The 14,415-nt window shown below is 42.2% G+C and overlaps 1 protein-coding gene across 1 annotated transcript; it reads right to left on the minus strand.

The window, feature by feature from the left end:
* Nucleotides 1-654: 654 nt before the first annotated feature.
* Nucleotides 655-13,606, minus strand: uba2 (ubiquitin-like modifier activating enzyme 2). The gene is made up of 17 exons (XM_051382249.1): nucleotides 13,381-13,606; nucleotides 11,775-11,858; nucleotides 10,253-10,323; nucleotides 10,006-10,070; nucleotides 9,806-9,906; nucleotides 9,528-9,649; nucleotides 9,231-9,298; nucleotides 8,993-9,114; nucleotides 8,189-8,288; nucleotides 7,348-7,499; nucleotides 7,145-7,238; nucleotides 6,871-6,983; nucleotides 6,081-6,236; nucleotides 5,631-5,727; nucleotides 4,388-4,493; nucleotides 4,118-4,260; nucleotides 655-2,049 (listed from the first exon to the last, which is right to left on the minus strand). The coding sequence occupies exons 1-17, from the start codon at nucleotides 13,519-13,521 to the stop codon at nucleotides 1,835-1,837; spliced, it is 1,950 nt and encodes a 649-aa protein (XP_051238209.1). The 5' UTR covers nucleotides 13,522-13,606; the 3' UTR covers nucleotides 655-1,834.
* Nucleotides 13,607-14,415: the final 809 nt, after the last annotated feature.

Raw genomic sequence — 14,415 nt, forward strand, 5'->3', positions numbered from 1 at the left:
CTAGTCTGCCAAGTGTCTGCTATGAAAAGGGTATTTTACAAAGCCTGTAAGACGTAACACCTTCAAATGTCTTTGTTTCATTATTCACTCGTTTCCATCCTCCATCTTCATCCTGTGTTGACCCCATCATCCCACACTGAGGAATCTTCTAATCAAATTACACGTTCTTAAGCTTGTTTGTAGTAACGTGCTGTATGCGTGTGTAGGAGAGGAGGGTAGTTGTGTTGCATCATAGTTACTCTTCTCAAGAATGTCACACTCTGTACAAAGCTGATCACGTGACTGTCAGACTTTAATCCCTGAACAGAACACAATATTTACCAGTTAACAAGGAAAACACACTCATGTGCTGATGATGGGCACACATGGGCAACAACAGGCTGATACATGTTTTTCTGCATGTAGTTTTAGTATACTTTAATTCATTTTATGAACCTTTCAGAGCTTTGGTGTGTTGATGTCTCGTAAAATTCAAAAGCTTTATAAACTGGCTGTTATAAAGAAAACATCTGTCTGGATTATTTCCCCTTCTTAGTCTTTATTATAATAGGATTAAATGTGGCATACCCAATATGTGCAAAAATGGTTGTATTTGCAAGGACTTTGTACCAACATGAAAGACAGACAAATAAACAAGATAACACAAGAAGCCTCTGAATTTGTTGAGTTTATTGTCTTCACCAAATTGGTCCAAAGGGCTCTCACAGCCTTTCAACAAGTCAGATCACAATAAAATATGAAACTACAGACACTGATACAGGGGTTAGAGCGGAGAAGGCAGCAGGAGCTCGACTGCTACACTTTGTGCCAGTGGTTCTTATGTCATTTGAGTGCGAGACTCCACTGCCTTCAGATTAACCTCTGCAGTATGAAAAAGAATGGCTGGTTCTGGTCAAACCACTAGTCCATCTCTGGTTCAGTCTTTAACCGACTACACAAACTGTGACCGCCTTGCTCAAACAGAACCAAGTCATACTAATAAAAAGCAACTGTAACACGTTTACATTAAACTACAACTAGCCTGGATCTAAGCAGCGTGTGCTCAGCCAGGGCCTTTAGGATACAGTGCAGTTTCACAGGCAGCCATGTTTGCGCCACTGTGCTGCTCCGTGGCTGTCTCTGAGTAACTTTTATTTTTTGATTCTCTAAGAGCTGGACGCCTCACTATGGCGGTGTTGTGGAGGGCATGTTTATGTATTTGCAGCCAAAACGTGTTAGTTCTAGAAAAGAGGTAGCAAACTAACATCCCATGGCACAAAGTGGCCAAACTCTCCGTCAGTGCTTCTGTGCTTTACCAACCGGACCACAGACATCAACAGCACCTACAGACAGGCAGCTCGGTTAGACTCCTGGCTCCGTCTGTTTCCGTCCCTTCACAACGACTGAGATCAATATTAGAACCAAAGAAAAGAAGAAAACGTTTTGGTTTTTAAATCTTTCGTAACCTGACCACAAAGCACAATAACACCCTGACTTGTGTAGCATGAGAAATACAGTACGTTTATAAAAAATACAAAAAAAGCATTTTTTTTTTATCATCAAGAGAAACATTTTATAGGGACCAGAAAAGAATAAAAATAACAAAAGCAGTTGTATGTATTTTTCAAAACTTTTTAAAATGTAGAATCTATTTACAGCATCATGTCAGAGAGCAGAGGGAGTATGAAAGCACAAACACAGAGTTGGGGGGTGGGAGGAAGTGACGAACGACCAACCAGGGCAGTAAATTGTTCTTCATAACAGAGGTGTTTTATTTAAGCCTACTGTCAGTCTTGAGCCGAAATGACAAGCATTCAAAGAGTTCTCAGTCCTTCAGGAGACCAGGGACCACGGGTTAGTCCAGAGCGATGATGTCATCGTCATCATCGTCAGTAGGGGCAGCTGCCGCGCTCAATTGGTCTGTCCGCGGGCGCTTGGTGGAGGCCTCGCCGGTTTCTGCGTCCGAGTGCTTCCTCTTGGTGCCGCTGGTCGCTGCTGTTGCAGAGCTAGACGATGCCCCTTCCTCCTCATCCGAGTCGACGATCATGATGTCATCGTCCTCCGCTGGAGCTGAAAGGTGGTGGACAAGAGTGTTCACAGATGAAGACAAGCAGATGCTAATGCTAATTCGTGTCCACAAAACGCAAGAGGATGAGTTGACAACTGATTACAGTTTAAAAACCTAGTTTAGATCGTTGTTTTCAAACACACAGTCTATAAGATCATATCAAGGCGGGCTGACAGGTGAAAAAAAGGCCAAGTTAATTGTTGTGGATCTAATATCTTTAATGCCAAGTTCACACTACGTGATTTAAGCCCCGGTTTTCCACTCAACGACCGACAAATGCCCCCAGATTGGAGGCAAATTGGCGCATGCTCCACTCAGGAGGATTGTGTGAACTGTTCCACAACGCGACCGGCGGGCTCGACAAGAGCTTGCTGACGCCAGAAAAATATCCAGCAGGATAAATATCTGGTTGTGTCGGCGACAACTGGGGGAGCCATACAATGAATTACAGCCAGTGAGAGCTGACGCAGGTAGCCTCTCTCTAGCACCAAACAGGAAGTAGTAAACTGTTAGTTACTTTGGTAACAGCTGCAAAAAAAACTAAACAGATACCGACATACACACATAATAATGGAAGCTGAATGAACAGTGTTGTGAGTCTGGTGTGTACGTGATCCATCAACAGCAGACAAATTTTAACTTTTGAAAATGTTTTACACTACTGAAAGTTGTGTGTCAAAGACTTAAGAGATCTTAAGTGATGGCAGTCAGGCCCAGCAAAGAATCATCCCATTACAGAGCTGCAGTACCAGCAGTTTCAGTCCCGCAGTTGAAACCAACCTGCACCACCTACTGGCTACAGCCGCAGCATTTGAAAGCAGTGCACCATCTACAAGGAAGGCCACTCTGACACTGGTATCACACCTGCAGGGAATCAATGCTTGATGCTGACACAAACGCCGATAACCAGACTTGAAAGCCATGATTTTAGCCACCATCCTTTCTAGTGGTTGACTGATATGGGTTTTTCATTGGAGGATGCTGGTATTTAGAGAGCTGGGTGACCAATGCAGATATCAAAACAAAGAAAAGTAATATATATCTCATTATTCCACGCACATTACAATCTAAAATCCATGGTTATCTTAGCCAGTAACGTGTTGTTTTGGATGGAAGTTTTACCACTTAATAGAAAAATACATTGGTTTATGCTATAGATTTCAGAAGGAATTTAACACCAGCCAGTGGGGGTTTTAGACTACCGGTAGATTAGCTGTCATTTAGGATGGGAGAAACGTGTTAACATTTAGAAGATGATGGTGACTGAGGAAATAAATGTTTACAGCAGAATGCATGACACTTTTTCACCACCTTCCCAAAACTCAAAGGGGAGCACTCACATTGTTCCACAGCAGCCACACTGACAAGCCAGCATGCAGATGTGTCTTAGACATTAATGGCCTCCTAAGAGCAGACATCAGCCAATGCCAATTATCTCAAAATGCCGGATAATTGGCCGAACTAAAATGTATTCAGTTGATACCATGTTCAAGCTGCTGCTTAAGGTCACTAGAACTGGAGGAATGATGACTAACAAACTTCCCCTTGTTGAGAAATTGCAGCCTGCCAGTACTATTATTAGTATTAACTTGAATTACTGCCCCCGCAGTTGTATGCCTCTGTCAACCAGTCAAGCTGCAGTTTACGTCCATGTCTCATATGTGGTGAATGCTGGGAAGGAATTGAGTAAAAGTATTAAGTGTGTTATAAAGTGTATAATGAGGTGGGAAGTTAAAGGCAGAATTGATGAGATGGAAAGATGAAAGCCTGTACACTGTCACCCCAGTCAACGTGTGTGTGTGTGTGTGTGTGTGTGTGTGTGTGTGTGTGAAATCTGGAATCGCCTAATTCATTCTTACATTTTTTTAACTGAAATATGGTCACAAACTCCCCTTCTGTTCCTGAGTTATAGGGTTGAATAATTTCCAAAAACTTTTTTCCAGGACAATATGTCACAGTGAAGTTGACCTTTGACCTTTTGAAGCAATAATACAATATCGTACATACATTCATTTTCAGTGTATTTAACACAGACAAACAAATTCTGTCAAAGTTTTCTCTCCTGCTGACCTTTAGAAGAGGTGGACGGCTGGGCGGAGTCCTTGTTGCCGTTGGTGATGCTGTTAACCTCCTCCTGGTTGGTCTGAGGGGGCGGAGCTTTGTCTGGGGCCTCACCAACTACCTCAAACTCCACATCCCGCTCTAGTTCCTCGCTGCCAAGACAGACAGACAGACTTAAGTTTTCTTAACTGACTCACCACATAAAAAAACAACCATGAGTAATTAGACAGGCACATTCAACTGTGCATGTCATTCATTTATATGCACAGAGGTACATACGTGTGCAGGACATTAACAAGGAGCGTGTAGTCTTGGAGGAAGTCGTCAACTTGGAGACGGCTGCCGTTACGGATCCCAAAATCGGAAAGAAATTTGCTGTTGTTGGCTGAGGAGGGACAGACAGGATGGGAGTTATACACCTAATAACAAGTATGTGTTTGTAGTACTAACATGGGGACAACCCATTCATTTATAACCCTTAACACCTACTCATACTCACCAAATGAGGTTTTAAGACTGTAAACCACAAAACATTTCCATTTTGTAATATTCATTTTTGCACAAACTTTACATTATATACAGTTTTCTTCAGTTTCATTACTCAAAATCCCCTCTGAACACATTACTCTCTCCGCTGTGGATCTCATCCACTCTGTAAGTGCTATGACGAAATGTTCCAATCCAAAAGTGCCTCCAATTCTGTAATTGCAAACCCTTGCAGAACAGGACATGGAGGCACAGCTCACACTAAGTGCGTCAACAGAGATGCTATTCACTAAAGGCTCTTTTAATCTCCTGCTCAGTGTTATTTAGCTAGTAGGACTAAATGACAGATGCTACAACAGCGTCCTCTTCTGCCCAAATGAAGAATCACCACACACAAACTACTTTTTTGCATTACTCCCATCTCAACATTTCTTTTGACATTTCTTTTCACCCCTCTTGCCTGCCCCCCTTCCTTTCTAGATACTTCAACGCTTTCACTGGGATGCAGTACTAGATTTAACTTGACCTTGACTTAAATAGTTATTTTTTTGGCCTTTTCATGGCTTTATTGAATAGGACAGCTGAAGATCGACAGGAAAGGTGGGTAGAGAGAGGGGATGACACGCAGCAAAGGGCCGCAACTTTAACGAAAAGAAAATAACATTACACGTTATGGTACAATTACTTACTACAAAGGAGGAAGCTGGAAAATTAAGAAACTGATGGAATATCTTTACCATGTAAAAAATATAAATGACTGTCATAATAAACAGTAACAGGAATACGCCATTATAGCATAGTTTTCCCTAATCCAAAGAAGAAGGGAATGACTATATGGCAGGGTGACGTTTGTGGTCTTGGGAAATATTGGCATAAGCTAGATGGCTGATGAGATTTACTCCATAAGTATCGAAATTGGCAAAGAAATGACCGGGCATTGTTTGATACTCGTCAGTATCAAAGCTATTTTGTCAGTGCCATAAGAAGTAGTTTGGTACGCTATGCATTATTGTCTTTTTCCCTCCTTCCTTCTTACCTTCTGTCTCTCCTTCCTCTGAGGAGATGAGGATGGTCCCTTTTCCATCCTCTATCTGAACATCTGGAGCCACCATACCAAACCTTTCCTTCAAGATCTGATCAAAACATACAAAAACAGCGAGTCAGCAACCAGTAAATAAGGCAACATCTCCAGATGACGCGTATAATCCATCAGCAATAATCCCCTCCCACCACTTATGTACTTATGTACAGTAAGACTACCTGGGTGCAAACCATACTCTCTGATTGAACAAAGTGGGAGTATGGGAGCTGGGAAAATATTTTGTTTTAACTGTCCCATCGGGATAGTTTTAATACTTGTAATAACTCCAAGAGTTGTCAAAGTCAGATCAGCGCTCAGTATTTTTTGTGAATGAATGACATCACCAACATCACTTTCACCGTGGCAGGCTAGTGTATGTGTAAACAAAAAAGCTTCTGACATTACCCTATCCTGCAGAGAGAGGACCATGGTTTTGTGGACATTTAGTTTGACTGTGACTTCAGGTTTGCTGGTGCAGACATAACAGTTGGCGCTAGGTGGGTCCAGGATGCATGGGACCAGCAGCTTCTTCCTGAGGTTGGGACACTTGTTCAGGAAGATCTGGGAGAAGAGGCACACAAAGATGGGGTTATACCCATGAGAATGACATTGACTTTTCATTTCCTTCGCACATTCCATAAACAACACAGGGGCAAAGAAAGAACATGGTAGCTACCAGTGCTTTATATTGGGATTCTTTACCCTGTATTAGCATATATGATAAATGTTACTACTCAGACATAAAGGGGTTAACTAGTCGCCTCTTTTAGTTTTTGTTGGTGGACCTTGTCATCTGAAAGACAGATACAGAAATACAGTACATCTCAGTGTTACGGCTGACACAAGGATACTAAGGGTGACAAGAGTTCTTATAAAAAGTGCACTCTAAATAACATCATAAAGGAAAAGTCCGTCTTAAAACAATAGTCAGGTGACCATGTGAAGACTGAGACAGGTTTTACTTCCAATGTAAGTGATGGGGGGACAGAATCCACGGACCTCCTTCTGTGCAAAAATGCATTCCAACATTTATCTGAAGCCAATACAAGGCTTTAGCTGTCTGAGTCAAAAATTACATCCTTTGTAATATAAAACTGAAAACACTTGAATTCAACTGGGAAAGTAAAGAAATGTCCAGTACCTGACAACTGCCTGTACTAATTTAACCAGTTATGGACACTTAGGCTGAACTAACCGTGCGACACGATTCCAGTTCCCCAGACAGGATCTTCAACCCCTCTAGCACGATGAGGCCAGCAATGACAGCATTGGTTGTAGCAATAGCTGGGATGATGTTACCCGCCATGGCTGAAACAAACAAAACAAAAATAAATCAGAGACATTTATCTGAATGTGGCTGCAGACTATAACTATATCATGGAAAGAGAAACTCATTTAGACTATGTACAATATGTTCACCACATAAAATCCAACATATTCTGCATGATAGTTAGAGCCAACCAACTTACACTTCACATCAAAGCGACTCTTCATGTTCATGCTAAAGATGTGCATACGTAGGTTAGATGCTGCAGTAACAAAGTCCATGGCTGGAGGGTCATCCTGACAACAAGAGGAAGTGTTACATTCATCAATACATGTCTATTTTGTCGTTCTTCTTAGATTTTTATTGTGCAAACATTCCCTCCATCAGTTCATGTCCATGTGTTACCTTGTCCCACACTAGCTCGGCTCCTTCTCCTTTCTCCTGCAGCTGTGAGCTGAGAGTCTCCACACTCTGCTGGAACAGCTGGCAGTGACCCCAAACACCCAAAACCTGCTGGTCCTTCAAACCGGAAACTGGAGAATCCTCCTGGGGACATGCTGGGACACACAAACCACTATGGATGACCAAAAAGACAAACAAACACAGCAGGCATACAGGCCCCCAGTGGCCATGCCTATATGCAAACATGACAGTTGTAAGGGGGTTTCCATAGATAGGAAGGTAGTTGAGTGTTTTTCCACTGCAAGGTTGAGTAGAGATGTGCCAGTCACTAACCACAGTAAGAGTCTGTTGTCTGCAACCCTTTCAGCTCACTGTGGCTGTTTTCTAATCACCAAATGGTGTTGAGCAAATAAGAAGTTCCCTGGCAGTTACTTTGCATGTGACATATGGCAATTATAAAAGATCGACACCGTCTGGTTTCATTGATTTCAAGAGGAATCCAACCAGGTGGCAGACATTCAGAGAAACCATATAGAAATAGCCTTCTTGCTGATGGTCTTACTTGTTTATGTGGATCATATAAAAGGCATCAGGATTAAATGGAGACTGTTTCAAAACCACTTTAAGTATATAAGTGATGAATAGCTGCAATACCATTCCAGGTTCCTTTTTTGCTGCTGTAATTTGAAGATTAGGGTTTGTTTGTTGTCGATAAAATGACAGTTGTTGGAGACTGTTTCAGCAGATGAAGTGGGACAAACAAGCAGCAAACAAGCAACCAGCCCCCAACCTTTATTCAACAAAAAGCTTACGTCGTCTCTGACACATATTTAAAGAAACATACCACTGTTCTCTAACTGATGCCAGTCCAGCGGTGTAGGAGCTTTCCTTTTCTTCCACAGCTTGTCCATGGTCAGCAGGTACATGATGTCATCTTTGAAAAGCTGAGGAGGAGAGCCAATCAGAACCAAACTTGTTACTGTATGTTTGTGGCCATTGTGATTAATACCATGACAGTTTTCCTAAAATTAGTTTGAAAAAAAGAAAATATCACAATATATATTCTCATAACACCTGTATCTAGACACATATTGTATTCACAGACTCTTGACAATATACAGCCCTACACAGATGAGAGTAAAACCTCAAACGCCCAGGATATTTTTTTAATTGCTAAACCCGTTTATGTTTTGTGTCTTTAATTTGTGAAAAATAGTACTTGTGTTCTACTTAGTGCTTCGGCTTATCTCCAGCAAGACACCTACTAAAAAAAGAAGTATTTGGCAGATGGTAGACACTATACTGACTGAATAAAACCCTCCTACTCTACATGCTGCAAGAGCTGACGAAGCACCTCATAGTTTATACACAGTTTATAGTAAAACTACTACAAATGTATGAAATCAAAAGAGGCAGTGAATGAAGCTGCACAGTGCAGCCACTGACACTTAATGCAGTGCTTATCTTCTGTTCTATAATTAACTTTCAGTGTAAGTATACATCCAGACTAGACAGGCTCTATATAAGTGCAGTCCATTTACCATTTAAACAAGGAAGTCTTTGAATCCACAACACTTGTAGTAAGTTTCAAAGTCCACATTTGAATTTCTGAAATAGCCCCCCCATGTTTGATTTGTCTGACTGGTACCTTGTTGAAGAGTTTCACGGGGTCATATCCGGTGGAGCGGGCCCAGTCCTTGGTGGAGACTCGCTTGATGTCCCCGTCCTTTTCTGAGGCTGTGGCGCGAGCTGCCGTCTCTTCGGGCTTCCCTGTTTACAGAATGCATGTTTCACAGTGCATCACAAACCATTCTGTTGTGCAAAGACTGCTGTGTGTGTAAGAGCCAAAGAAATGGGACTCCACGTAACGCCACACTTTCACTCACATGCAGCTTCAGGGTCCGCTGTGTCGGGTGACACCTCTTGATCTGCATCCTCTTCTCCAAACAGCTGACTATAGTGGCAAGAGACAAACAATGATGACCATTAGAACACAGCATGCTGGCCTGTTTCTGCATGTTTTTTCATGCTTTAGCACCTTTGCAACGTAAGCACACATATTCTACATTACGACACCACGTGCAGGGCCAATCTAGTGAGGCTTTAACTGTGCAATGTGTATGTTTGAACTGTAGGCTCTTTGAATGGTTCTGGTACTTTATCATGATGAGAATGAGCCTTACTTGAAGAGATACTTGGCCCAGACGATGCAGTGAATGGGCTCAGACGGTGTGTTTCTTATGGTGCATCCTGGGAAAGTCTTCTGTGTGGGCTTAGGCTGGCACTCATAGCACTCTGTCATTCCCTGGGGAACGAGGACAGGGAGGGAAAAAGGGGCAACCAAGATAGAGAGAGACAGTGAGGGGGGGGATAGTCGCTGCCCTTCAACCTTTTACTGGATAGGAAATCTATGCAACGGATGTTTCGAACAAGTAACACAACAAAGATGTGTAAGTTCTACCTTCTTGATGACTGTGACCTGTCCCAGGTATCCAGCCGTGCCGCTCTCTATCAGAGGGATGTCTGCTGCCAAACACATCCTGTTCACATGGTTACGAGCCGCTACGGAGACAGAAAATGTTTTATTTCTCCTCATTTGAATGTGATTGCAGTCAGGGGCAACACAAAAAACGTCTAAGTAGAGAGTCCATGTGAGAATACCTCTATTATCCAGAGCATTCATCACCAGCACAAACTTCCTAAAGAACTCCACGTTGTAGTCAGGGCTGTCGGGGAGGAGAACAAGACAACCAGTTCCAGATCAAAAAGGACAACCATCAACCAAGCACAAACAAACAGCAATTAGTTTTTCCTTTCAAATTCTCCTTAACTGATCCTACTGACAAAGTCTGTGTCTCAGTCTGATAAAACGCTTTGATTTATTAAATGAGTAAAACAGGAAACTCACTTCATGATGCTGTCATGGTAGGCAGTGATATTTGCAGTGGGACAAAACTGCAAGGCGCTCTCCTTGGCCACCTGCAAAACAACAGGAGCAAAGTAACTGACTGAGCCAGAAACGTACAAACTTCAAACAGAAAACAATTTAGTTTAGCCATAAAACTGCAACTGCCGATTACCTAAAGTGGTTAACCATTCTGAGTTTCATCTTTTAGCCAGGATCTTGGGTCTTGTTGTTTAGGCACTACTTACATTGTCTTCATGTTTATTTTTGGTGGCTTAACACCGGGAATGCGTCGTCACATCTCTACTAACAACGTAACGCAGATATTTCTTACAGCAAAAACATAGACATTGTGTATAATGCTGCTTTGATTTAACATTGCTTATGTCACAATAGGTATGGTGGACAATGAGGTTTCCGTTGGTACAAAAAGACACAGAGATGCAAACCTGGCCCTACATTGTGATTCCAAATTATTTGGAATGTGGCTGGTGATCCCACTTTATTTTTTACTCCAAGCCCAAAATTAACCACATCTGGTGAGTGTGAGATCAAGCTGTTGAGTACCGAGGTAGAGGACAGAAAAAGATAGTATTTGGTAGTGTGTCCTCTGAAATAAGCAACAAGTGTAAATCCACGAGTGGCAGAGTGACAAGAGCGGTCAATGCAACCGGTTCAGAGAACTGTACAATGGCAGAATAAAGAAAAATGGTCCGATATCAAGGTGGATGTCAAAAGAGGAGTGACTGCACATTGTCAGAGTGTCGCTGCTACAGGTGTGGGCTCAGGACAGCGAGAACTGACGCCATATAAAGGAGGGGTTGATACAATTAGAAGCCCTTATCTCTGGCATCCTGCCCGTATGTGAGGGCGACTCAGACATGTATGTTACGCCTAGCTGTATGGTAGCTGCACTCTGGTGGGCTTTGGTGGGCCCTGGGTAGGGTTCATACATGCACAGCTCCTGTGGCAGAGACACGCCACATTTGTACACCTGGCACTGCGTTTTATTCCCGGGAAGGTGGATCTGTGCCCCTCACCTCCTGTGCGCCATGGATGTCTGTGCACCTCAGCAGCTGTATAGTCGTGCGTTAACATCTCCATGTCCCGTGAAACAGAAAACCGCCATTTTCCATGGCAATCTTGATGTTCGCACAGTGATTAAGGCATTTCATCTGTGAGACGTTAGCCGGGGGCGCACAATACTGCAATGTAGAGGGTGCCTGTATATATTTCCTGAGTGGTTCTTTTCATTCATTAGACAAGTTATGGATGGTGGGAATCTTTTTCTTCCTGTTTGGGTTTTGGTCTTTCTGATGTTAAACATTATTAACAGAAATGTTCAACCTATCATAGAGTATCAGTGGACACAATTATAGTTTTTCATAGACATATCCCAGTAACTGGAGTGGAAGCATTATTTAGAAACATCTGGTGAGTTTCAGTACTTTAAAGTTAGAAACAGCCATTTTACAGAGCCAAACAAGAGTTTGCAGAACGCGTGAGGTCCCCGATGTTTACATACCTGTGCTTTAGACTTCCCAACATGCTTCTTCTGGAACAGGAACTGACGGTTGAGATTGCTGACATCGATTGTGTCCAAGTCAATCTGCAGAAACCAACAGGGTTGTATGTCACTCATTAATACATGCAATGTGATATTTATGAGAGCAAACTGCAATCAACTGATCAGAAGAGCACCGTCACTGCTTTGCAAAAAAAAAAAAGGTCTTTGGTTATCTTCTAGTTGTATCTTTTTTTAATCACTCACTCAGATGTACTTGCAGAAGCTCCTGTGTTTATATTGCTGTCCTTTACTGTGATCTACACAATTGATTGTTTACATATTGATCATATAGTTCCAGAGAGTTCCCTCCAAAATGCTGTCTCAAAGAGCCTCATGGTATTCTTTATGACTGAGGATTGTAAAAAAAAAAAAAAAAAAAAACTTCTTCCTTTACAAAGCAAAGGTCAAACACCTTCGGTCATCTCATAATTTTCATCTATCTCTACAGCTCCCACACTACCACAGATCTCTTCTCTAATTTAACTACAGTACACAATCAAACATCTACTTTACCACAGATGTTCTAAATGTACGCGGCGATTTTGGCAAAAACTAGTCTCAGGAACTATCATGCACATTTTAAATGAATGAATGAACCACAGACTGCTCACCAGCTACTGTACACAGTTACTACAGCTAGTCTTTCATTCTCATTTGAGAGCTTAAGGTCTTACTGACTGATGTTTAAGACTGTATTTATTAATTCCATTTGTCTCTTGGTTGGCTTTAGGTGTGTTATGAACGCTTCTTGATCTCAGCTCTCTCTTGAAAACGCACCTCAATGACACCGTCTAATTACATAAGTTGTCAGAAGTCATCCATACAGTTTCTGCTTCATCAATATTAACCTGTTATTCAGTTTACCAGCACCCTTAAAGAGGACCTCTAGAAGACCTTTAACCCCGCTCTGGGATCCAGTGACAGTCACAAATACTCGGCATCTCAAAGTTGACCCCCGGAAACATAAACATCCACAACCAGTAAGTGTATAAGTGCAGCGAAACCAACGCAAATTTCGGAGTCGTCTAGCTTTACTGTACAGTGTGAAGATATTTGTAGAATAATAATATAACACAACTAAACAAATTGGTGTCCAATTGTATCTACGGTGGTAGTTAGCCAGCCAACCGGCTAGCTCTCCGTTACAATACGAAGAAGTTGTCCAGCTAACTTAGCAGCATTTAATGGCGCCAAATGCTCCGGCTACATTACTGCGGCAAGGTTCATATTTCTACTACTTCGTACTCGGGCCTGTCCCCTCAACTGTGCACTCGGGGACAAAGAGGGGATATCAAGAAACCACCACGAGAATTCGTATGTTTTACTTCTTTTAATGCCACGTCTCAGGAATTAGCCTGAGCCCGCAAACCTCCAGGCGTGCGGAGGAGGTGTGAGCACAAAGACCTAGCATGATAGCCAGCTAGCTAACAGACAGACAGAGAGAGAGAGAGAGACACACACACACACACACACACACACACACACACACACACACACACACACACACACACACACACACACACACACACACACACACACACACACAAACGTAAGTGTGACGGACCACTTCGATGTTTTTGAAGCCGGTGAGGACGAGGTTCTTCAGCAGCTCGCAGCCGATCCCTCCCGCTCCCACCACCAGCACCTTGCAGGTGGAAAGGGAGTCAGCCAGTTCTTTTCGGAGAGAACCCACCAGTTGGACCATGATGATCGGCTAGAGACAAGAACCACAGCCTGTAGCACCGGAGGCTAGCGGCTAGCTTCTTCTTCTTCTTCTATAGAAACCGAATTCCCGCCCACTTCCGGGTTATTCAACTTCTTCTGTAGTATTCATTCTGAGGCGTTTGTTAACCCGGTTCATTTGTTGTGTAGCGCCCTCATGTGGGCGATTGGCAATTTGGTGGCTCAGTGTCGCTTCACAGTGAGAAGATAGGAGGTTCGATTCCCGGCTGGAACAGGACCTTGCGTCGTAATTCTCCAGTCAGTTCTTTACAAGTAATGATTGTTAAAAAAAATAAATAAAATAATATAATAATAGGATTAAACCTACTTCAGTGGAGTTTTCCGATTCATTAAGTAATAGTTCATGCTCTTTTATTTAAGCCAGTCCTTCTTTGTTTTCTCATTAAGATGTTCACAGCTACTTCATAAATTGTTTATTTTCTTGTTTTTGCATGGTTTTGATTCTGTCTCTTTCTCTACATACAATACACACTGAACATTAGTTGTGATCACCTTTTCCTGTCGCTGGCTTTCAATAATTCTGGTTTGAATGTGATTCAACTATTTATTTCAGGACCCACATGAACACATACATCTACTTAACATATCTTGATGCTATTATTCTGGAATGCCTCTTCAATAACATGAATAAAATATCTTTGAAGACTGGAATGAAATGATCTCAGGCTCCGGTGAAATGAAATAGTTCTCTAACTCAGTGCAGTGCCAGAAGCACCATGATGTCCCCACCAAGTACCCCCAGACAATTTAATGTTTCAGTTTAATCTTTCCTTCTTCCTTTTGGTAAGAATTAATGTGTGTTTAGGTAGACACAGCTGGTTAATTAATTTAATAATCCTATACCTGAAATAGAAAT

This window comes from Dicentrarchus labrax, unplaced genomic scaffold (assembly GCF_905237075.1).
Source record: "Dicentrarchus labrax unplaced genomic scaffold, dlabrax2021, whole genome shotgun sequence".
NCBI lineage: Eukaryota > Metazoa > Chordata > Actinopteri > Moronidae > Dicentrarchus > Dicentrarchus labrax.